The sequence below is a fragment of the Pygoscelis adeliae genome, unplaced genomic scaffold, assembly GCF_000699105.1.
Source record: "Pygoscelis adeliae isolate BGI_AS28 unplaced genomic scaffold, ASM69910v1 Scaffold4, whole genome shotgun sequence".
NCBI lineage: Eukaryota > Metazoa > Chordata > Aves > Sphenisciformes > Spheniscidae > Pygoscelis > Pygoscelis adeliae.
This window is the reverse complement of record NW_008824986.1, coordinates 15,501,093-15,526,445: the sequence shown is the minus strand read 5'-3', so window position 1 is coordinate 15,526,445 and position 25,353 is coordinate 15,501,093. Positions and strand designations below refer to the sequence as shown.

At 37.7% G+C, this 25,353-nt stretch overlaps 1 protein-coding gene across 1 annotated transcript in view; it reads left to right on the top strand.

Moving 5' to 3' along the window:
• Positions 1 to 7,280: 7,280 nt before the first annotated feature.
• FAM160B1 (family with sequence similarity 160, member B1) overlaps positions 7,281 to 25,353 on the top strand; it is a 25,368-nt gene continuing 7,295 nt past the window's right edge. The window contains exons 1-14 of the mRNA XM_009326044.1: positions 7,281 to 7,298; positions 7,665 to 7,743; positions 9,683 to 9,852; positions 12,020 to 12,124; positions 12,458 to 12,580; positions 15,127 to 15,165; positions 16,942 to 17,235; positions 18,103 to 18,299; positions 19,499 to 19,613; positions 19,719 to 19,795; positions 19,898 to 20,090; positions 21,353 to 21,522; positions 22,399 to 22,542; positions 24,275 to 24,365. Of these exons, the coding sequence (XP_009324319.1) occupies positions 7,281 to 7,298; positions 7,665 to 7,743; positions 9,683 to 9,852; positions 12,020 to 12,124; positions 12,458 to 12,580; positions 15,127 to 15,165; positions 16,942 to 17,235; positions 18,103 to 18,299; positions 19,499 to 19,613; positions 19,719 to 19,795; positions 19,898 to 20,090; positions 21,353 to 21,522; positions 22,399 to 22,542; positions 24,275 to 24,365 (1,815 nt within the window). The remainder of the gene's footprint in view (positions 7,299 to 7,664; positions 7,744 to 9,682; positions 9,853 to 12,019; positions 12,125 to 12,457; positions 12,581 to 15,126; positions 15,166 to 16,941; positions 17,236 to 18,102; positions 18,300 to 19,498; positions 19,614 to 19,718; positions 19,796 to 19,897; positions 20,091 to 21,352; positions 21,523 to 22,398; positions 22,543 to 24,274; positions 24,366 to 25,353) is intronic.

Sequence of the window (25,353 nt, the reverse complement as noted above, 5' to 3'; positions counted from 1 at the left end):
AGCCCCCTCGGCCAGCGGCAGCAGCCTCCGGGCTGTCACCGCCGGTAACGTGCCTTCCCGGTAGGCCCCGGGGCCCCGCGCCGGGCGTGCGGGCAGCCCTTACCCGGCCCGGCCGTGCCGGCTGCTTTCTGCGAAACAAACAAGGAAGGGGGTGAATTCAGGAAACCCCTCAGGATTTTCTTCTTGTCGTGGCCAGCAGACAACAGTCGCCGTCTCCGGTGGTTTTGTGTGATGTTGTCACTTCCAAACCGACGTTTGCATCCCTGGTTTCTTTTTTAATTGGGTAGGGTGGAAAGGGAGGCCGAGAGGACCCGGGGTTGTGTGTGTTCAGTTAGATTTCATCATGGAGCCTCACACAGCTGTGCCCGTCGTCGCGCTGGGGAGAGGAAAGCAGCAGGGCCTATTTCTGAAGCTGCCATTTCTATAGGCCGCGTTCAGCTGCCTGCTTACCAGGACTCGATTATTGTCTACACGATTTATTTTTGTTTGCTTTTTGGTGAGGTGGGATCCTGGTAGTAATGTCTCTGGCTTTCAGCACCTTTCTCAGTAAGCCGACACACCTACGAGACTGAGTGCATCTTTGGTTAGGTGCTAAAAACTGGCAGTGAAATACTGCTGGAAGTGAAGGCAGAAAGCGTTGAAGGAAAATGGTTCAAATGGTTGAAAAAAGAGCCCGCACGCCAAATCCTAATGGTTGAAAAAAGAGCCCGCACGCCAAATCCTACCTCATGTGAGGGGCACCCTTTGTGCATTAATGTACGCCTCGATGCTGCAGATACTTAAGCATATGCTTGACTTTATGTGTGCCTGTAGTTCTGCAGTCTTTAGCAGGACTATTCAGGTTTTAAAGTTAAGCATGTATTAATTAATTGCAGCTTCCCGGTTTGCTTTTTTAGTGGTAGAGTGGCAATTGGAAAGAAATCTTTTAAATAATAATGAAACGACTTACTTGAAAACTCTCTATGACCACATATGAATGCCTTCAATAGACAGTGCTTTCATTGGAGGAGAAACAGAAATTAGTGGCTGCCTGACTAAAGAAATCTTGTTATGGTGAGCTGTGCCACAGTTTGAATAAGAGTGGATGACCGAGAGATGCAGGAGTGGAGGAGAAGTTATTCCTTCAGGCCTACCGATTCAAGATGCCTCATAAAAGTTATGCCTAGAAGAACGTTTTCATTATTGATATGTACAAAAAATAAACAAAAAGAACTGCATTTATTTGAGATCCATAAAAAACTAGGAAAAATGAGTGAGTTGAATGGAAAAGGAGAAAAGTAGAGATAGTAGAGACTAGACGATCTTTTTTTAAATTAAAAAAAAAACCAAAACCGGAAACAGATTGATAACATCATTTTGCAAGTGACTGCTGTCAAACAACATGCCATATGTCCTTGCTGAGCTCTGGTGTCCCTTTTAGAATTGCCTCATCCTGCTAACACCACTGTGATGGATCTCCTGATAATAAATACTGCACTAAATTGCATTTACAGGGTTGTGACAAATACTGAGCACCACATGCTACGAATGAAACATGGAATCACAAAAGCAAGAGGATGTTAAGAATGTTTCTTTATCTAGGAAATTTGACCCGCTGATTCAAAGACAGAACTGAGAAATAGAAACTTTTAACCAGTTTTGGGGCTGTATGTGACTTTAAATTGTTGTTTCGTTCTCTCTTTAACAAAAGCGTGTGGGCTACTTAGCTTTGCTACTCTGAAAATGAAAACTGGTGTAAATTCTAAATATTAGATAAATCCACCTTGATGCTGCCTGCTGTTTTCAGAACCTAGAGAATTCAGAGCATCATTTTTACTTGCTGTTATTGCTGCAAAGCAAGTATAGCTTGTGCAGACTCAAGTAGACTCTGTTTCAGCCCTGAATATCAGCAACAGAACTGGTAACTAAGATATAAATTCTCAAAGGTTTTGGGTGCCTACCTCGCAGAGGAATTCAGTTGCAGCTGAACAGTTTTCAGCTGAGCTGGACACTTAAATACACTTGAAGTGCCTACGCTTAACTTTCATTGGTGGGACTATTTTAAATTAGAATTGTTTGAGTAGCCCTTCTCCCTTGTTGTTTCTCCGGCACATCACTTATATAATGCTCCTGTCCTGCCTCAGGGCCCGCAGGCCTGCAGACTTCAGAGAGATGCACTTAAATAGTAAGAGTTCCTATATTACTAGATAATCGTTGTTATCTTACCCTCAATATGCCATCTCTCTGAACTATGACAGTCTAATACACATAGGAGTATTTGTCTTTCACTTGTTGTGAGTGTACCACTCTGCCTTCATGACAGGACTGTGATGAGGCAAACGTAAGGGACCAGTTGCTTTTTATTAAGACTTTTTCATACCTTGAATAACTCAAAACTTTGTCCTTTCTGCCTAAATTGTCCAAGTATGTGAAATCATATTCCTGATTTTCATTATAACTGAATCCTAATTTTTGCCACCTCTTATCATATGTCAATCCTGCCAGTATTTTAGATATTTTTGCCCTTTCTGGATTTCTCTGCAGCATCCAAATGAGCAAGCACCACTGTGGTATCATTGTAACAGAGCATTCTTAAATTGGGTTGGGTGGGTTGGTGAGAATGGTGGAGGGGACTGTAGTCTTTGTTCTGTTACCTTACTTCAGGGCAGAATAGAAATGTTGTTGCTTTATGGGGTTAATGTTAATGAATCTGTGACAGTTTATATATGGCTTGTCCCCAAGATGTTTTCTCTTTGCTATGCATTTCTGATATACTTTTATCCCAAATGTATTCCAGGAGTGCTACATTCCCAGCAACATACAAAACGTAGTGTACAATAACAAAGCAGCAAGTTAGACTTTTTTTTTCTCTTATCTTGTGCTCTTCACTCATGTTTCCCTAGACAAAATAGCTTGTCTGTAAAGTGGTCACTCAGTGTTCAAAGGACTTTCGGTTGTGTTTGATTTGGGCTTTCGGGAGATGTTTCATCTTAATAGTCAACTTAAAAGGATGTTTTTGAGCTGTGTACCTTGAGAAGGAAAAATATGATTTTGGTTGTTTTGAATTTTGCAATTTGCTGTGAAACAAGATTATTTGTATCACTCTCTTGGTATCTGGGAGTGAATTTAGATTTTGGTGTCTGCTGCACATTTTTGGCACCCCTCTCTGCCAACCTATTATTCCACTGTATCTCTTGCACTGGTACCTTAATATGCTTTTAAGTAGCTTCTTTTTTGTTCATGTTTTGAGGCAAAACTGAGCTTTGAAAGAAACTGAGTCACTTGCTACAGGTACTGCTCCAAAATCGTTAACTGCATAACTGCTCAGAACAAGATTTATTCTTCTTGAATCCACTTTATTTGATGTAATGACCTCACATTACTGAATGTTTTAATGTTGTGCTGCTATTAACAAATTATGATGACAAAATTTAGTGCATGGCTTGCAAGCATGTGCAGTCTTAATTTTATATGGGAAAGTAGTGACCATTATAAACTCTGCATTCATCAACTGAAGAAATAAAGTAAACCTTCAAGTATTAGTCCTTTTTCAGATTTTCCCTCAGGGCAAACAGTCACACTAGTAAAGTAGTAAGATCGAAGAAAAACATCGAGTGACTGCTGTAGTTTTCCTTGTTTCAGTCAGGGGAGTGTGCATGCACTTCCCTTTTGTTTCTCTTTGACCCAGTTTCTGCTTTCTTTTTCACTCTGACATCTGACCAGACAGTACCTGTTATTCTTTTATACAGTGTTTTCTTTACTTTGTGAACTTGTCCAAAAGATATTGAGGGGTATCACCATCTTCCGCTGTTTCCATTCTGTTCAGTATTCAATTGCACTTCTGAAAAGCATCCATGAAAAATATTACAATTGATTTTTACATGCACCAAGGAACTGCTGTTAAATACTGAATATTTATAGCTTTCTTTTCTCTTGACGTTTTTTTTTTTTCCTGCCTAAACACAAATTCTATATACTTTTGAAAACTAGGTGGAATTGTATTTTGGACAGATTTTATAACGAGCAGACTATAGTTCTGGTCAAAGATCTCCTGAGAACAGCACTTTTCCTGGAAGGAGTGGGGTTCAATCATTAGTAACGTATTGTCACCAGAATGATAAGGCAGCATGTGTTAAGTTTAGCTCATAAATGAGAACACTTACTCGCTGGCTCCCAGGAAGCTTGACTGCTGGAGCTAGGGACCAGATGGAAGAGCTGATCAATGTCTGCTCAAATGCGCTGCTTTTTAGTAGTGTTCAGTGAGTTTTGGCTATTTGATATACCAACACCTACACTGCAATCTTTAAGATGTTGGGTTTCTTTCCCCAAAGGAGGAGAACTTCACTTTCAGATTAGGAATCGATAGCTCAAAATTGGTAAGAACATATGTAATTACATCAAAATTAATTAATATAACTGTGAGAAATAACTGCACTTTTAAAGTAATTCCTTCAAATTAGACAAATAGCAGGAATTAATGGCCTTCACAATGAATTTTGTTTTGCTCCAGAATCTTTATACAAGTATGTGTACTTTTACAAGAGAGTGATTATTCAGATTGGCAACTGTAACATATATTTCATCTCAGCTGGTAGTTAATAATTCATCCTAAAATAGAAACTACAACTTCACCATAGAATTACCTGTCCTAGTAGGGTTAAAGGATGTCAACCACGTGTTTGGGAGCTCACATTTTTCTAATGCTTTCCAGTGCTGGGCTTTGTTTGTATATAAGCTGGTATCTTAGTCTTGGTCTTTACCTCGATTTTGTGTCTGAATAACTAAGTTAAGAGGGTTGGGGTTTTTTTTTTCATTTTTTGTCAGTAAAACACTTCTCTCAGAACAATTCATAGCATTGCTGGAGTTACATCTCTGTTAAATATTCCCTGGAATAGCTGTGCTGTAAAAAGCATATTTATACTAGGTCCATCTGCAGTGGGAAGAGGAATTTGGGGGTGGGAGTATTTGGGGCTGCAGATATTTTAACTGAACAAGTAAAGAAATTCGATTTTTCTATATTGTTAGGAGTTGCAGGCGAAGCTGCCACAGCCAGGTCCATTTGGTGGCAAGGTTGATCATATGTTCCCAATAGGCGTGCATGTACACACATGCATAGGTGCATACATATGCTAATGGTATCTCTGTTTGGTATCTCTGTCTTGCAGTCCTTGATCAGAGAAGACTCTGTGAAATCACTGAGTATTTTAATTTAAAAGGGCAGGACCTGTCCCTGAATTACCTTTTCACCTCTGAGAGGAGTCCCTGGAGGCGTTTGTTGGGAAGGAGAATGTATGTATCCACAGTTCTCTCCCGCAGCGGATAAATTATTGGCAGTGCTGAGAAGTGAAATCCTTTTCCTGGCACTGCTCAGGGGCACTAAATTCATCTCGAGACAGATGAAACTAGAAGACGTGGAGAGGAAAATCACATCAGTCAAGGATAAATCTTTAATGTTATCTATCATGTGTTACTTTGGAAATAGAGTGGTCTGAAAGGCTAGGTGTTCCTCAAAAGTGGTCTCTGTGCCATTCATCAGCCAGAGTTGAGTTTTTGGTATAGTTCTATTACAGAAAGATGCAAAATGATCATTACATTGCTTGAAATACACATCTACAGCAGCAAGTGTGACATACGAAGCATGATACGAAATATCGTGTGCTCAGTCTTCAGTTTGTTCAGTTATTCTTCTGAATTTGAATACACTAGTAAACTTCATAGTAAAATAAACTAGTTTTGTCCAGTGTGCGGTGTCCTGATATTTATTCTGTGGTAGCTGGTGTGCTAAAGTGCTACTCTCAGTGCCCAGCCATGGAAGTATGGAAGACTTAATGAGTCCACAGACTGCCAGGGAATGGATAAGCAATGTCAGTTTGATTTCCTAGTTGCCATTTGTGAGGGCACATTTCCACACAGGATGCAGGCGTAGATAGTTGCCAAGCACCACTACTTTTTTAAAGTCTTGCATTTCAAAGTCCTGTGTGCAAAGGGTCATTAACAATTAGCATTCCACTTTCTTATCATGGCAGGGCATGCTGTTCATATACTGGGCTTTACGTCTTTACTGAGATAAATTTAACTGTCATTAAATTAAAGGAAAAGACTGATGTGGAAAACTTCCAAGGCTTTTTCAAAGAGACCAACACTACCCAGTGAAGAGTATACATGTCTGAGCCCTGTGCTTCTGTTTTTCCAAGAACTGAGGCAACTCAGCACTTTTTAGGCCCTATGAGGAGACACTAGAGCAATTCAGAGTTATTAATCTCAAGTGTGGTATCTGTAGCTTCTGGGGCGAAAACGTTCACTGGGAGGGTGACTGAGACCTGGCACAGGTTCCCGGAGAGGTTGTGGAATTTCCATCCTTTGAGATACTCAAAAGCCGCCTGGACATGGTCCCGGGCAACCGGCTCTAAGTGGCCGTGCTTGAGCAGGGGGGTTGGACCAGATGACCTCCAGAGGTCCCTTCCAACCTCAGCCACGCTGTGATTCTGTGAAGGACTGGACTCTATAGCTTGTCAGGAAGGTTCAACTCCTTATCCTTCCAAAACGGACACACCAGCTTATACATGGAATTCTTTTTGTTTGCCCACAGGTGTCATTGCTACCATCATGTCAAGTGATAATCCTTTATTTCAGGATTGCTCATAAAAGAATGACTTGAGGACTTGATTGTCAAAAAAAGGCCCCAAGCAAGTAGGATTATGCCTCAGGAACAACAGACCCTCATATGATATGTTGACTGGTGGCGGTTTTCCCTATAGGATTCCTGATTTTACCAGCACTGAACATTTTATATTGTGCTCACAAATTCAGTGTTTGCCTCAAATCTCACTTTGGAGAGCAGAGTGGTAAAATGATCGTAGTCCTTCTTTTTTTCACATGCTGCTGGTGGTGTAGCAGTTGTTTGTGCCTGTGGTGTAATGGGCTGCAGGGGCTGGGCACCCAGTTCTCAAGCTCAGTGAGGAAGGAGCAGTACTGATGTTGACTGGGTGGGAGGCTGCGTTTCATTCTTGCAGCATATTATTCCTGGATGCTAGTCACGCCCAACTGGCCATCCCAAATTCCTCCAGAAAAGAAGAAACTTCCTTTTCTTTCAGAAATTAAATAAGAAATATATTTGTTAAAAAAAAAGAACCTGTCAAGCTCTGGGGATGGGCCTGATGTGCAAAAAAAAAGAAACAAAGATCTTTTAAAAGTTGTGGTTAACAGGAAAAAAAGGCATGGCAAAAACTGTATGAAGCAGCTAATCGGTATTTTTAAGGGAGCAGAGGGAGGGAGGAGAACAGAGCGTACAGAAAGGGAAGATGGCATCAAGAGCAGATGTAAAAGAACACGGTTTTTTCCTACGGGACAAAACTCTGAGATCTAAACAGTTCAAACCTACGTTTCTAGTGTTGCTTTGCTGTATGAGCAATTGCTTTTGTTGCTTCAACTAGATTGTCTGGTCATCGAGACATGACAGAGATTATTACTGATGTTCACAAGCTAGGCAGTATGACATTGGGCTTATGCCATGAATAACATATGTAGTCCTTGTTAAAGGTAAAAGAGCACAGAGTAAGAATTGTAGCACTAGTCTGCAGCAGTTTACTTCCAAGTGTAAGCTAAAATTCAGCTTAATCTCTGAGGAAATATGTTTATTTCATTCCTAATTGATTTTTGTTTGTTGTGGTTTTTTTTCCCCATAGCTCGCACCTTCCCTTCCATTACAAGAAGATTTTGTTTACCACTGGAAAGCAATCACCCATTACTACATAGAGACGTCAGGTAAAATAAGAAAACATTCTGGTTTTGTCTCTTTATTGTGAAAACTAGAATTCCCAATTTCGGTGTTATTAAAAAGTAAGGATTAAGAAATACTAAAATGAGTCATGTCTTTTATCAAAATACCAACAATAATAATAATTAAAAATATCATGTACCTCCATTCATCCCTTAAAAAGTAGGCATGAAAAAAAATCAAGGGAAGGTCTTCTTTCCTGAGTACCATGTAGAGAATTGTACCTTTTCACGTCTGACCCAATTTCTGTCTGCACATACTCTGTTTAATATAAACAGACAACTACAGAAGTGTAGTCCCTGCTGTTAACCTTTTTATTGTTTTGCATCAGGGATTTTCTTTTTCTTCCCAAGATTTGAACAAAAGTAATTTTGTGGTCATAGATTTTACCAGACATATCTGAATTCTATGTGCTCAGTATTAGGTATTTTTTCTTTAGTGTCTTATCTCCATGAAAGGAATTTTGATAACATAGCTCTGAAAAATGAATTTGTGAGCAGATTTGGAACACATTTTGTTAAAACTTATCCAGACCTTATTCTGCTTTTCTAAAAAATTGGTATTCTCATGAAATATGGCTGTAGATGCTTTTTCTTAAACTTTTCCCTGGTTTCCTACAACAGTTATGCAACATTTATATTTTTAATTTTTGGTCCTGGTTATTAAACTATTAAGTTTTAAAAGTGAATGTTACCGTGTTATCCTCAAGCTTATTAGTTCTGCATTTCTGCTAGAGTAGCTATTGAATCTGTGTTTGTTTCTGGAACTGGTGATCTTGTTTATATCAATATTTACTCTTACAAGCCGAAACTCGACCCTTGGTTCTAAATACCCATCTTTTGGAACGCTATGTGATGTTTCCTAAGGTAGAAGTGACAGGGTGGTAGGGGAAAACTGATACCTGCGCTTATGTGGTGCAGAATAAAAGCTGACCTCTCTCCCAGACTTTCAGAAAGTCTTGTGAAAAACAAGTTTCCACTCAGTGGATATATTTCTGTCCTCTGCAGTAGAGCAGAACTATGCCTAGGAAACTCAAGCAAAACACTCTAGGCTAACTGGAGGTTGTGGTAGAGACCGAAATCACTTTGATACGGCAGTTTTCCTTTGTGATCTTGTTGCCATTTGCATGCAAGTGACAGTTATTTTTAGATTATTGCATAAGAAGTAGTAACTATTTCCCTAGTGGGATATTTGTTCAAGTAGCATTTAGCTGAAAAACATAAAAAGGAAAATCTCCACTTGTGGACGTGCTCTACAACATGTTAATGCCAACTCCCACTGCCAGTGCCATAAATCCACAACCGTTTCATGACTTTAGTATAATGAAATCAGTCTTACCCTTTCCTTCATAAAGTTTGACAGAATGCTATCTTAATGCAGAAAGTATAAAAGACAAATCTAAAAACTTTTGAAGAATAAACAGCATAGAGTTTGGGTTTTCTTTGTTGTTACCATCAGAAAAAACATTTATTTAGTTATCTAGTTTGTAAAGGAACTGATCAGCTGCAAATTAAGCTGATCTTAGAGGCTGTTTGTAGATTTCAGAATACTATGTGAAGAGTCAGAGGAAGTTAATTAAGACAGGGTGGATACTAACCGGAAGATTGAGAGTTGAACCTTTCTCTCTAAGCTTGGTTTCTGGCTGTAAAAGTTTTCCTTTTTGACTGTGTAATTAATGCATGTTTTGAAATTTGGCATTTCACCTTTTTCCCATTGCAAGATTAGATATCTGCTTAATGCATATTCCAGTTTACCTTTCCAGATACAATTCTGAAAATTCAATTTAAGATGTTAAAAGAATTATATACTATATATAAGATTCTTTAAATGAGTGGTCATGTTTTTAAATCTTAAACTTGTAACTGAACTTAAGAAAAGTGAGGACAATATTTTAATAATTCTTAATTGCACATCTCTTCTATTTAGATGACAAAGCTCCTGTGACTGATACCAACATTCCATCTCACCTGGAACAGATGTTGGATATTCTAGTTCAAGAAGAAAATGAGAGGGAATCAGGCGAAACAGGACCATGTATGGAATATTTGCTACATCACAAGATTTTGGAGACACTCTACACACTAGGAAAAGCTGATGTATGTACTTCTCAGCAGAGCAGATTATCTTTTGTGTGAGCTCCTAATTGTAATAGGGACTAAAGTTCTACAGTAGATGGTAGTGTGGGACACTGAACTCTAGCAAATAGCTGTTAGCTTATGTTAAAAATAAGTCTTTTTACAAACGTGATCAAAGTGAGACAACCAGTGAGATGCTGACTAGGTAGAACACTGAGATTTGTTACTTACCACTCTGATAATATTGACTGTGAAGCTAGAAGTAGGAGAAACATTTTTGTTCAGTCTAGCATTTTTCTGGCTTCTACAAGACAGTATTATCCCTCTCTCTCCTTTCTTAAGTGTTGGGAGATTCTTGGGTGAAATGTGGTGTATTAAATACAGATTTTGTTTGATTTTTCTGAATGTGATGAGTTATTGCTCAGAAAGACTTCCATGTCAGAAAGCATTAATTTAAGCTGATCCCCAGAGAGCTTTCACATCTGAGTCTTTGGTATGAGTGCAGCCCTTGGCAATGTTGTCTGGTTCTTCTCATGTCTGGTTTGTGGCACAAGTGAAATTAGCTTCATGGTCTTGGTGCGTTCTTGTTGATGTCTTTCTTGGCAGACTTTTGAGGTGAAATGTATGGGGTTGGATGGATCACAGGGTGAACTAACTTGGCAGCCCTTGTGCTAGAACTTTTTGTATCATGGTACAGATGCAGTTAGGAAAGCATGGTGTGTGCTGTTCCAAGGATAAATGCAGCTCTCCATGGTTTCATTCTCAGTCAGCCTTTTACATGTTGTCGTGAGTTTTTAATCTGCTCAATTTTACATATGTAGACAATGTAGGGTACTAGCTGTCAGAGACTGGGATGTTCCTTGCTCTGGAAGGACCAGAGCTCTACAATTCTGGTTACTATACCAGCTGTCCTACGATCAGGCTAAGATACCTGATGTATTGAAAATACTTGCTCAGAAATACAACTCGTTCAGTAATCTATAAACTTTGTCAAGAAACCAAGATGAAATGGAGCCATATGTGAAGCGGGTAATTAGTAGCATGTTTCTAAGAGTTGAGAGAAGTCATTTTGCACTCATGCAAATATGCCTGTACAGGCAATTCTTGTACAGCCTGTCTTTATACTTTGCCACTTGTGAGTTGATACATCTGAAGCAAACACACAGTGCAGTGCTTGCAAGATGTTGCAAAGATCTGTTGCAAAAAGAATAATAGTCCTTCACAGCAATCAGTTAGACTTACTACATTATTGTAGATGCACCCTGATGGTACACATTTTGTCATTCTTTTCAACAGATTGCTTGACAGCTCATTGACAATTAGGGATTAATAATCTAGGGATAATTACCTTGGAAGGAGAACCAGCTTAGGCAGTTGTCATTCCTGGCTGTTGCCACCCATGCTCCATTCACCTGTGCGGTGAACAAGATGAGGGAAATGATGTGGGTTAAAACTAACCTATGGAATAACAGCATTTATTAACATGGTAGACCATGTTAGAGTCAGGGGGGATTTAGCTAGAAACAAAGGTACATAAAGGACCACGAGCCATCAGATCTCATGGAGATAGGAAAGTACTTTCATGTGACATGGTGCATGAGGGACAGTAGAACATGGGTCTGGATGTGCCACAGATATTTGTGATTTATATTCTGCTGAATCTCAGGGAAAACAACGGCTTTCTCTTGTCCTGGAACATCTGTGCATTTATAAACAGTTTATCTGTCTAAGGTCAATTGCTCATGAATTTAAAAAACCTTTTGTAGACATTAAGATGTTTATAGTTCATCAGCATATATTTGTATGTACCGACTCACCGAATTGCTGGGTTTTGTGGCACAGTACCGTAAAAGACAGCTGACCTGTAGCCAATTAATTCAGAGTTAATTTCCCCTTATCACTGTATTGATAGGGAATATTTCCTGGAAAGATTGGTAGAAGTCTTCACTAGAGCAATTAACTGAAAGTATGAATAGTTTGAAAAAGAAAACATTAATGAGATGCAACATTTTTTGTTGATCTTTGTTAATATCGATAAAAGTAATGTGTTAACAGATGATGATTTTTTAAAAAATACTTCTGGATAAATTATTGCTGTTTAATTAGCCATTTTGAGTGACAAATTTGCATCTATGTTTCTCTCCGCATTTGTTACATTTTTGTTATTGTTCATCTGTTTTTGTTTCAGTGTCCTCCAGGAATGAAACAGCAAGTTTTGGCTTTTTATACAAAACTTCTTGGAAGAATACGGCAACCTCTTCTTCCCCACATAAATGTGCATAGGCCAGTGCAGGTACTCTTCAAATTTTAAGTGAACTATGTTTTTGTATGACAAGTTTCTCTTATTCTGCTGTAGCTAATGGTATCTTTAATTCTTCCATTGTTGAGTGAGTTAAAGAAACTGCTCGAGTGCAATATCAGTTTTAATGTATTGATGATTAGAGCCATGAACTGCCACTGCAATGCAAGTCATAAGTAATAAAGAAATCTTGTTCATAGCGATCTAAATCTAGAGCAAATGTTCAAGTCAGTAGTATGTATATAGAAAAAGAATTCAGTCCATCATTCCTAGAAAAAGCTCTAACTTACTCCCTGCCTTAATTATTCACTTTTCTTTACATGACAGAAATTAATCAGGCTGTGTGGTGAAGTTTTGGCAACACCAACAGAAAATGAAGAAATTCAGTTTCTCTGTATAGTATGTGCAAAGCTGAAACAGGATCCATACCTGGTCAACTTCTTCCTTGAGGTGAGTACATCAAATCAAAATTTTCCAGGTGTATTTAATTTACTGTATCACTGGCAAAATCTAATAGAGAACTGGAGGTATCACATTGTGCTTCATAGCTTAGTTTTCATTCACTCTGTGATTTTTTTCTTATGATATTAGAAGTTTTGGGGTTTTTTTTTTTGCTTCCAGAGACTTGATACATCTGATTATTTTTACTAGAATTTCATTCAGGGCTCACAAATATACCTGCCTAAGGTCCTTATCCTTTGTAGTGAAGGTGCCTTTAGAGTAGGAATGTGAATTGTAATGTAGAACACTGTGTGAGGGAGACCTTGGATTTCTTAGTTGTTTTGTCTTCAGCTCAGTAAAGACTAAGGGACAGATTGCATGGGCATTGAAACCTTGCAAGTTGCTAAGTGCTCTGCAGGATTGGGCCCTTATTTGGTAGTGGCACATATGGTCTAGCTGCAGTGCCAGCTCACAATCTACAATATGACATTATTTTCTGTTTGTAAGAAAGCCAAATATCTTTACTCCCTCTTCGAACTTAACATGTGGCATTGATGAAATCAGAGTGGGAGGAGAAAGAATTTCTAGACTGAGTTTCTGTTCCCATTTAGAAGGAGCATATAAAAGTTTAATTTATAAAAGTCCATTTAGAAATGCTTCCTGCTCCCACTTTGATGTTTCTGTGGTGACACAGTATCTATTAAGCATGTGATACATAGGTGAAAAGATGTAGATATAGTGTCCTCTAGGAATGTTTTACAAGCTTTCCGCAAACAAGATCTGTAACAGCAGAGGCTGTTAAACTGCAAAGATACGTTATTTTCCATTGAGTATGTGAATATCACTTATAAGTCAGTAGTAAAGAATCCATCTTGAGTTTATTTTTACCTGAATTGAATACCACCCTGATTGCCATTGTACCCACTGAAGTTGTACAAGCAGTAGAAATGGTGTAAGGATTGAAAAGTTAGTGTTTAAACATTAGAAGCACTCAGAAGCAAACTACTAGATGTATTACATACAGAATATGGTAGAAGTCCAAACCAGGATTACTTTTATGTCATTTATGTAAGTTGTATGGTTTGAAAAGAACCCTCTGAATGACTCTTACACTCAAATAATGCCCTTGAAATCAGACCTGAGAACCCAAATCATAAGAACCACAAGTGTTTTGTCAGACATTAGTGTTCTTCCCCAAAATAGCAAGATTACAATATTAAAAATCAGACGTGGAAAACCAGATGATTCGAAATTTCAAAGAAGTCTCTAGTTTCACAAAATGCTGGCTATAGAGTTCAGGCAAGCTGAAGAACATTTCTTGTAGCTCCTGTTTCCTTCACAACATTATTCTAAATGTCATAGCCTAAGGCATATGTCTTCACAACTTCTGATAGTTATTTCCAGATAAGGTATTTGGAGTGCAGAATTGTCCTTTATTAGAAGAGAATATTCTGGTTGTTCACATCTATGCCTCTTAGAGGTGCTATTGTTGTGACAATAGCTGTTTCTGACCTTCAAATGCATGAAAGGGTAAATTTACAGAATTCTGTGTGGCATTTATCTCTCAAATCTCCAACAGATACATGCTGAAATGCAGATACATCTCTCCAAAGCAGTCTGTATCTGTTAATTTTGCTTCCTTGTTTGACTTTTCCTGATCAGTTTCTACAGTATTTTATGAACATAAAAAACTATACACAAACCCAGGGTTTCCTTTGTATGATTTCATATCAAATAGTTTGTTGACAGAATGCTGTTTATATTTTAGTAAAATGTTTCACCTGTATTGCTTAACCAATAAGGCTGTATGGCATAACTGTATCTCTTGGGCAAGTTACTTTTGTTGTGGAAGTAAGGACTGGAAGAACTGCATTCTACTTTTTTAAACCTTTAAAATCCGTATACTAATTTTATTTTGGCTTTAATTTATTCTTTTCTTTAAACTGAGTTTTCCTTGTTCTTGTGTAGAGAGAAAGGACATACATAGGAATGTTTGACTTATGATCACCTCTATCTCAGTCATTATTTTGTGCTAAACCTGTTACCTCATGTTTTTCCTTATTCGTTTGTTCCTTAGTTGCCCCATCTCATCTCATCCCATCTTATGCGAGATACTCCTTGCAGCTGATTGTTCCATGCAAAGGGACACTTGATTCTCTGTGTTTCAATTTCTGCTTTTGAGACCTTAAACAAGTTCTAATATAGTGTCTGTTAAAAAGTTGTATCTTCATTTTACAAGATGAACAATAGTTTCACTCTTCACTTCTACTTTCATTACTACAAATTACCAGCTTTATATTTCCCACCATGAATTAAGTAGAAATTCTCATTAGCTATGATATCACTTGATTTTTTCACAGATTTTTTTTTTTAATTTATCTGAACTTAAACATGACATCATCCACCACAGATTTTGAAACTCTGATAGTTATATATCACAAAGATATGAAAATGGATTTTTATATCGTCTGCTCTCTGTTGATGCTGAATTCACATAGAGGAGTACTTTGTCTAGAAAGCATTGAATATCTGTTTTATGTAACCTTTTCTATTAGGTCATTCAGGATCCTGTTTTGCACCTTTACAGGAGGCAGGTGAGCAGCTAAGCTGCAGAATTGCATGATTAGACAATAGGAAGCTTAAATACAGGCAAAAACTCTGCCTATGTGTTGTTCAGTGTACAGACTGCTTTGTGTCACCTGCCAATATAAGAGTAATGAGCTATGGACAAATTTCTAGGGGTATTTATACACTTACATATGTTAGGTCTTCTCATCAATGCCTTAGCTAAACAAACTATGTCCTTTCAAATGACAGAAGAGTCCAGACATGAGGTAATAGGCCAGTGTAAGATAAAATAGGTATTTTACAAAATATTATCTAATTTTTGAAAAAAATAGCTTTTCTCTTTGGCAACCCTGCCTGCTACTTGAGTAGTGCCAGCAACAGTGTATAATCCAGGACTGAAATGCAGTTCCAGCCTTTAGTTCTGCTTTATGTGCCAGGCTCATCATTGTGATTCAGATATTCCAGTGCATTGATAAAATATATGGGAGGATACCGGAGGACTTCAGAAGATTTAGGGATAGACAGACACGGTTCAGATAGACACATTTTGGTTGCTTTGCAGCCTTATGCATTTCACACTGTCAAAAAACCCCATATGTTGAAGGAGTAATTTTTCTACTGTAGTCAAAAATCGTACTTACTTTATAGCATGCAGTGTGCTGCTTCTACCACTGGGTTGCCTCTCCGGGGAACTGATTGTATGAATGTATCACAACATTCGGTACAAATTCTCAACAAAGAATGCACATCAAGCATTCACAGGAGTTCTCTAGTTTGCTGCCTGAGACTGTCATGTAGTTAGTCCCAGCTGGTTTGTATGTACTAAACGCCATTAACCCCACATGGTTGCTGTTTTAAATTATTAATGCTTGAGATATATTTGTAATAATTTTGGTGTTATCATAGAGGAGGGAAACCATTTGGATTTATAATCTCACTACCGTACTCACTTGAAAAAATGTCTTGTGCTGAAGGCTAATTTATGGTTCTAATAAAGTATTATTCACCTGTGCGTATGCCAGAAGAACACTGAATTCTTGCCTTGCTGTGAGTTTCTTCTTGGTATCACAGAGCACAAATTTAAATGTCTTTTTATGTGCTGGGGACAGATTTATGGGAAGACAGATGGGTTGCTTGCTTTCAGGCTAAGTAGAGATGCTTTGTAGCTTCCGAGAAGGTTCTCTGTGATCTGTTATAGTATCCAGTGCCCAATGCTAACTTCTAGTATCTTCTGTCCATTCAATCTAATCAACTTTTTCTTCATGAGAAACACAACTTGAGAGTACTCTGCTGTCATAAAAGATGTTTTTTCCCCTTTCCTGTTGAAGATAAAATCTCAGGAAGTTTAGAAAGAGTTTAATTGTATGACTCCAAGTGGAAACAGTGTTTCAAACATTAGATGAATTTCAGGCCTTGACCTGAAAAGGGATGTTTTATAGTATGTGCTAAGGTCTAAAGGCGGACTCATAAGGTAAATGAAAAACTTCTGTCAAATAGTGGGCAAATCAAGTGAATGTGTGCCTTCAGTGGTGGAGAGAAAAAGATGCCATCTCTTCATAAATGGCATACTCAGCCTTGAAGCAAAATGGTACAGGGCTTAAGAGAAATTTAAGCAGATTAAAAAATGTTCTAGGTTTAAAAACTCCCATGCTCCCTCAACCCATGACATTCTGCATGGTTACTGTATCCAGCCTTGTAGAGAACTACTTCAAATGCTGATGTAAAAAATTTGCTTTTAGTAAATTTCTGCTTCAGGATGAACAGTAATTTCAACCACGTAATTCCAATAAAATGATTTGCAGAGTAAGTTAAAAGCAATGGCTTCCAAAGGATCAGCAAGCGTAATCACAGAAGACATGCTAAAAGGCCAAGACTCTTTGACAACAGACACGGGACAGCCCATTCAACCTGAAGAAATACCTAGTGCTGCTGGAGCAGAGCAAATGGAGAAGGAAGATGACCTCCCGCAACAGACGGATGATCTCTCTTTCAGTCTGGATGAACTAAATGTCACATCATCACCCGAGTCCTCCACTGTTTGTCCAAATCAAGACTATAATTTAGTGAATTCTCTACTAAACCTCACTAAAAGTCCCGTGAGTTGGTTTTTTTGTTCTGTTTAATGTGATAAAATGAAATAGGTTGGATGCTGTGTGAAGTGAGCAGAAGGAGTGAATATACATGTATGTACACACTATATTTTAGCTATAAAAAGTAAAATGGGGTTTGTTTTGCAGGCAGCTTTTGTAAATTGGCAATTTTCTTTGCCAATTCAGATTAAAGTAAAAATATTATTCTAGAAAATTAATATTAAGTTTGTTGATTGTAATGTAGGTGTTTTTTCAGCACTCTGTATAGGATGCCACATGTTTCACAGACAAGATACATAGGATAATCGTTAGGTTAAATATACCACAAGAGAATATTTTAAAAACTACTTTCAATTGTACTGACTTAACCAAACCCACTTTTTTTGTAAAGGCACTGGGCTCTCTCTAGGGGTTTGATTTCTTTTAAAAACAACTGCTGTATGTCTAACCCAGCTCCATCCTCGAATTCATACTCAGATTCTTTCAGAAAACTTAGAGGAAGGTTGGGTAAGCCTGTAATTGCTACAGCAGCGTTGAGAGCAGAAAACTGAATCTAGCTAGGTACCTTGTTATTGTTAAGTGATAGTTTACATTGTCTAATATCTTGGTCTTAAGCTGACCTACAGCACTAGTTCTGTCAACCTGAAGATTGCAGTTGCATTCTTAGTATTTGACATGGATTCAGGTGAGATTCTTTATTTTGTACTATCCAAATTCAGTAGAAATTAATTGTAATCACTGGAAAGGCAACAAAAATAAATGCATTCACTCACTGTGGGGGAATGGAGAGGTTTTATTTGGGAGATGTTTGATTCTTGAGTTCAAGTGAGCTTCATTCACCCTCTGATTAATTCTTCCATGCCCTTCTGCCAGGACGGCCGGATAGCAGTGAAGGCCTGTGAAGGCCTCATGCTTTTGGTGAGTTTGCCAGAACCAGCAGCTGCCAAGTGCCTGACTCAAAGCACTTGTTTATGTGAACTGTTGACAGACAGGCTGGCCACCCTCTACAAAGCCCTGCCTCAGTCACTGGATCCCTTAGACATTGAAACAGTGGAGGCAATTAACTGGGGGTAAGAATTTTATTTTTGTATTTAATACCCAAGGTGACTTTACACCCCTGCCTGAAACTAATTTTCTATAGGTAGATAAGATGTATAAAATATTCACACCCCCATGCTGAAGTCTCACGAGCAGAGCTGAGATCCCAGCTGCAGCATAGTGGTACGACTTCGGGTGTCCAATGTACGTGCGATTTCTGACATGGGGCCAGGTTTGGCTGCCAGTCCCTTGCAGAGATTCCTCAGGGGGCAGGTTTTTCCACTGCATTATGTTAGCAATTTGTAGCAGTGTAGCTGTAGTATCAGGTACAAATTATTTTCTTGTTCAGATGTTAAGGATTTAGGAAACATCATAAAATTTTCACTGTACACCGTGAACACTGTAGGCTGCTGCAGGAGGCAGGAAGGGTGTCTGGTAACAGGCTGTTGTTGCAAAATTTTTGCAGTAAAAAAGAAGAAGGAAAGAGTTACTGCATAACTCATTAGCATGAAGCAAAAGGTACATGCCTGTTATCCTAACCGCTTGCATGTTAGATCCTCAAAACAATTCTCTTCCCCACTCTGCCTTCATTATTATGAATTGCTTGTGATCTGTTAGTACTGAGACAAAAAGTAGGTATATGCACAATAACTACCAAGATTTCTGGTGGTTGGAGTTTGAAGTTAGAAGGGAAAAAAACACAACTTTGAATAGTGGCATAAATAATTATTGGACTGTTTCACCAAAGAAAATGGTGAATTTTTTATTCCGTAGAGCCTTTAATTTGGGATACATGTTTCTTTCTGAAAGATACAATCTAGTTCAGGTGTACACTGTGGTTTTGGTGGACTTGATTGAGGTTGCTTACAGAGTAGAGAAGAACAATTGCCTTCATTTTATGGTTCTCTGACTACAGGGGTTATTGATTCAGTTTCTGTGGCCTGTGTTTCCTGGGAGAACAGGCTAGGTGATCAGTTTTCCCTTCTGACTCAAGAAATACTTAACCAAACAGAGTTCTTCTGCTGGACATACTATGTATCCTTTAGCATGCCACTGAAAACCTGTGTAATAATAGCACTGCCAGATTAGTAGAGACCAGCAGAAAAGCTATTTTAATGTTCAATTCATTGCAAGTAGATCATTAATTATTCTGTTAAGTTCAGTAAGAGTAAAGTCCAGGATTCTTCAATTACTTGTAGACTAAATAAGTATTTTTCCCTGTGTTCTCTAGTTTGGATTCCTATAGCCACAAAGAAGATGCATCTGCTTTTCCAGGAAAAAGAGCATTGATTTCGTTTCTTTCATGGTTTGACTACTGTGATCAACTCATCAAAGAAGCACAAAAGGTTTGTAATGTTTACAGATGATACAAATATATTCAGCAAATAAGTAGTTCCAGTTGTTTCTTAGCTTTTGAGTTTGAGACATACCATTTTGTACTTTTGTTTCAGACTGCTGCTGTTGCTATGGCAAAAGCTGTGCGGGAACGATTTTTCATTGATGTGATGGAACCCCAGCTGATGCAAACGTAAGTAGCATCCTACAGGACCCAGCAGAACAGAATCTGAATCAAGCTGATTTTTTTTCAGCTGAAATCCACTACATATCTGACATGAAATTTTTTGGTCAGTTCAGAGATTGGAATCCTCACATCAACTGCACTGTTGCATCGCATTGTGCGTCAAGTGACTTCAGATGTCCTGCTGCAGGAAACAGTTTATTTTATACTTGGAGAACACAGAGAGCCAGAAACTTTGACAGACATCAACAGACATCCATTGCGACACAGGTTAATCGAACACTGTGATCATATTTCTGATGAGGTGAGAAGTGGTAATGATATAATAATGTCTGCTGGCCAGTTCTGTCTTGCATAAAGTCTGTAAAAACGCCATTGTGAAGTCTTTTCATATTTGTGTCAGCTAACTTTTTTTGCCAAGGAAAAGACTTCTGACTGCCAGCCCTACAAATTCCCTTTAGAAAATGAAAGTCAAGCTGTTTTCCCCAGCTAGCACATTGTTCCCATTAATAAAGATTCTTTGCTAAATTTGCTTGCCCGCTATGCATATCTAGTTGGACTTGCTCATCTCTAAGATAGGGCAAAATCAGTTTCTGTAATTGCATTTTAACTCATGCTTTGTTATATGTTGTATCGCTGTCATTTTCCATGTTGTGTCAATTCTGTCATGTTATCACATAAGGTATAGTTAAAAACTTTTTGTTTATGTTTTTTATATAAAGTAACTGTGGTCAGAGATGCCTGACCTACACAATGCCAATTAAAAGATGTTATAATAACTTTAAGCACTTTACACACAGTAAACGTTGTTAAAATAATTGACTTCAGTAAAATCCCTCCTCAGGAGCTGCTTGTTTCACTTTTTCCATGAAACAAACAACCTCCACCCTCTACTTTTTCAAATAAAAAAGAAGCTTGCCTGAAATGCAGATCTATGCCTTCACATATCAATTTTTTCAGTATGCTTACCTGCTCACCCTGTCAAAATCAGTTATCTGTATAAATTAGTTGATCTTTGCAAAGCTAAGCACTCTAAAACTGTCTTTAAAAACTGTCTCTATTGCTTAAAGTCAGTCACCTTTTAAAAGCATACATAATATCTCCATGTAAAAATCTTAGCTTGTAGTTCTAGTCACAATATCCCAGTATTACTTTGTTTTATTGTGGGTATTTATTACTAACTTTAAGTCCTGTTCTGTGTCTCACTTGCACAACGATGACCATCTTCCAGCATGGATCTAATTGTAATATGGAAAGCTAAGTTGTAAGTTCTCTGGATGTTCTTTGTATTGTTATTTTGGCAGATTTTAGAACAATTTTTGTTTTACAGGAAAAAAATACATCCACATATTGATTTTCAAATGTGTGTGAACTCTTCATCCATTCAGCATGGATTATACCACATTCAGCATAACAGTTTCCTAATTTTTCTTAGGATTTTTGCTTCCTTCCATAATGTAAATAAGTAATTACAGTGTTCTAGGATGTACAAACCAGATATAAGGCAAAAAACATACGGCGGCAGCAGTGCATCGGTTTATTGAATTTTTACTTTTTATGTTGCAGATCAGCATAATGACTTTACGAATGTTTGAGCACCTTCTGCAAAAACCCAATGAGCACATTCTTTATAACTTGGTTCTGAGAAATTTAGAAGAAAGAAACTATATGGAATACAAGCCTCTCTGTCAAGAAGATAAAGATGTGGTAGAGAATGGACAAATTGCAGGAGCAGTGTAAGTTTCTTTTTTAAGGGAAGTTTTCACAACAGCTAACGTGGATCCTTATTTTTAGAACAAAACAGGGGTTTTTTTTTTTCAGTAAGTGAGCATAGATAGCAATTTGAGTGCTCTATGTATTAATCCGTATCCATAAAGTGATGCAGAAATTATTGTATCAGCAACTTATGAAAATTTTTAGAGCAGTAATAGAAAAGCTAAAATTATCAAAAGCCTCTTTCTAGAACAATAGGCACTCAAAGGTTGTCATATATCAATTTACTTACGTATCTACCTAGCTTAAGTCTATGCATATTTGTATTGTTTTCAATGAGATTATTCTTGAAGTCATTCACTTAGGTGTCTTGCTTACATTTATGTTTTTGAATCATTTTTTGATGGAAGAACTTTTCTGGGACACTTTGCATAAAATCCTTTTAAATACCCTACGTAACTCTTGTAACTCCTTTTTTTACTGATGGAGGGGTAAGGACTAGTCACACCAGCTATTTTAGGCATCTTAATTTAGATATTTCTGAGTCATCTAAAATAATCTAATGATTTCCTGGAGTGTAACTCTCTCTCGTGTAAAAAATGTGGCTAAAGAGTTTAAGTGATTTAATGCAGTGATTTTGTACAAGTCAAAAATGTCTACTCTGTTGTTCAGATCAAGAAGTTATGATTTTTCTTCAAAACAAAGTTTGTTGAGTATTTGTAAAAGTTGTTATTTCTGCATATTAATTAGGTAAAAAGATGTGCATATGGTAGTGTTCTGGAAAACATCCTAGTTGTTCAGAGAAGAAAAAGAGAAAGCATGCCTTTTGACCCAGAGATTTTCCTGCCTTCCATAACATTCTGTGAATGATTATGTTTTTGTCTAATATAATCTCACAGAGACCTAGAGGAAGATCCGTTATTTACTGATCTGTCTCCAGATAACACGTTGTCAACTCAAGAGTGGCTCAGTGCTTCTCCACCTGTCAGTCCAGAACATCCAAAAAATGATGGGAAGACTGAAGTTCATAAAATTGTAAATAGGTAAGTTGAAACAAACACTTAAAGAAATCTCTGAATGTGTGGGTGTCTGCACATACTGTGCAAATCAAGTGTACGCTGTAAGGGATATTATTCTGTGCCAGCTGGTCAAATGACTCCACAGAAGGAAATTATGTGGCATTTTATCAGAAAGCTACTCCTGAAAGATTAGAGCTTACAATAAGTAAAAATAATTCAACATAAATGAGAAAAATAGAAGAACTTTACAGCTAATACTCTAGTTGAATACTCAGAATTCATGATGAGAGCCTTATTGATTATAAAACTTTCTTTTCTCAAAAATATTTGCTGTACTTAAACTGCTGTTAAAGGACTTGACCTTCCTGGAGAAGGTTTGGGGAGTCTTGCCATAAACGTTTTAGGGGAAAAAAAACCTCAAACTTCCTGAAGTTCCTTAAGCGCATATATAAGAGTAAATAATTGCCACGCTAGAGATAACCTTCTGTTCCCTGAAAATCAAGGGACTTCTCTGTCACCTGTAACATACCTTTGTGCATGTTAGATGTACTGCAAATTGGATATCACAAAGAGGACAGGCTCTGCTCTAAGCAACTTAGCGATGGTAATTCTCTTAGCAACTAATATTAGGACAAATGCTGTTTGCTCTGTTAATACACAGTAGCAAAGCAGCACTGGTATTTCAGTGCTGGCCTATCTACTTATCCAGAAATAATCAAAGGTGTTTGTTAGCCAAAGGAAGCAAACAGCCTGTGGACAGTCAGCATAGAATGGCATAGTCGGTTCTTGCCCTCTTTCCCCCAGTACTGCTATATATAGTTTAAGGTGAGCGTGGTTTGGAGCAAAGGTGCAAAGAACACTCTCCTAAATTCACCTCGTGTAATCTCCATCAGTGAATAGAAATGTTTTCAGGATTTGCAGTGTTTTGCAAATTTGTATTTTTTCAGATAAGATGAACTCCATACAAAGTCAGCTGCTACATGTTTCTGCATATAGATCTTGCAGGAGCCTCCAGCAGTTCTCGGGGTGTGGAGAAAGCTGAAATTTGGAAACAGGGTCCAAAGACTGAGTTTTATTTTGCTGTCCAGAAATTTTAGGTTTTTATACTTATTTTTTAAAGACAGTTCCTCTCTAATAAGATTCAGAATTTCCTGATGCTTTTTAGGTCAGATATTGGTGGAGTAATAAGGACATACAGTATTTGCACTACATACCTGGCAAAGGCAATGATATTTGTAACTGGGACATTTATATGCAAATATGCCTATATGTTCTTAAATGTTCATTTTTTACCACAACAAACTATGGTAAATAAAACTGCCTGTGCAGTAGGTTAAGGAAAATGTTAACTGTAATTCTCCTTCTCTTTTGGCTCATTTATTGCCCAGTAAATTCTCCATATGCTCTAGTAAGATGGAGTCTGACCTTTAGCAAATACTTGGCCTGGTTATGAATATTGCTTTTCGTCTCCATTCTGTCTGCTAATTCTCAGAAAATGCTTCCACTGAGGTTTTTACCTCTAGTGTTAGATACAAAAGTTCTGAAGTATGTATCTTCTTATTACAAACAGTAGTTAGAATAGGTGTGCTTAAATAGATTTTGTATTCTCTGTTCTTCGCATAAAGTTATGGTAGAATCTGTGGATTAATTGGCCAGACAATTCAGTATTGTGTACACTGTTACCGATGATGAGAAAGTATTGATCTGGTGCTCTGTGGATTATAGATATTCATTAATGTACTTTTTTTCTCTTTAGTTTTCTCTGTCTTGTACCTGATGAAGCTAAGTCATCATACCATGTGGAGGGTACAGGTTATGATACTTACCTCAGAGATGCCCACAGACAAGTAAGTCAGTGAAGTCTTCCTTAGTCCTTGAGTATTTGAAATGCTTATGAGAATATTCAAATGGTTCTATAAATAGTCCTACTAAATGCATCTTTTGGTAATGGAAGATGGGAAAACTCAATTTTTATTTTCTAATGAAAACTTACCTTTGGAGATCTTTTGATGGTGAATCCACCTTGTGTTACTCTAGTGGGAATAATGGATGCCATTAAGTGCATTAATATTCATGTAACAAATACTGAGAGAAAATCTGAACTGCAGATAGATTCTTAATTTGCTTTTGCATTTATCTGCATTCTCTTGGAGAATTGCCTGCCAAGCTGTTTGAAAGGACTAAAGGAAAATTAAAATGCTGCATAGGAGTTATGCAATCTGGGACTTCAACAATAAAGGCTCATCACAGGGAATGCACAGCCTAAGGCATTCAGGTTTGAAGTGGGGAGTTCTAAGCTTTATGATCTACTGTTTTGAAATAAATGCGGGTTTTGTTTTACAAACATAATCTAAAGTTTCTTTGGTCAGAGGACAATCACTGTTTATTTGCAGCTTTCTTATTGAAGCCCTGTGAATCTTCTAGAATAGAAAAATTTATGCAAAGGAGTAGAGTAACTGGGAGAGCTATATTTAGTAGGTACTTCAAAAATTCCATAACCTCTGAATTGTATCAGCAGTTTGAGATGGGAAGCTTGGATTTCTGTATTTATTATATTGTTTTATCTGTAGTCTCTCCTGAAAAGAAGGGGAATAGAGAATGAGGAAAAAAGGTTGATGTAAAATTCCCCTATGTTCTATTCTTGGATGCCAGAAAACACATATGATCTTTGTATTTCTTTCATGCCTTGGGAAAAAGAGTATTCTGGGAGTTACTAGAGAACATAACTGGTTTCTGTCACTTCCTGACAATGATATATTAAAATATTTCCCCCCTAAGAATAGCCCTGCCTATTGCTGTTATTACATCCAAATAGCCGTTCTGCTTCCATATTTC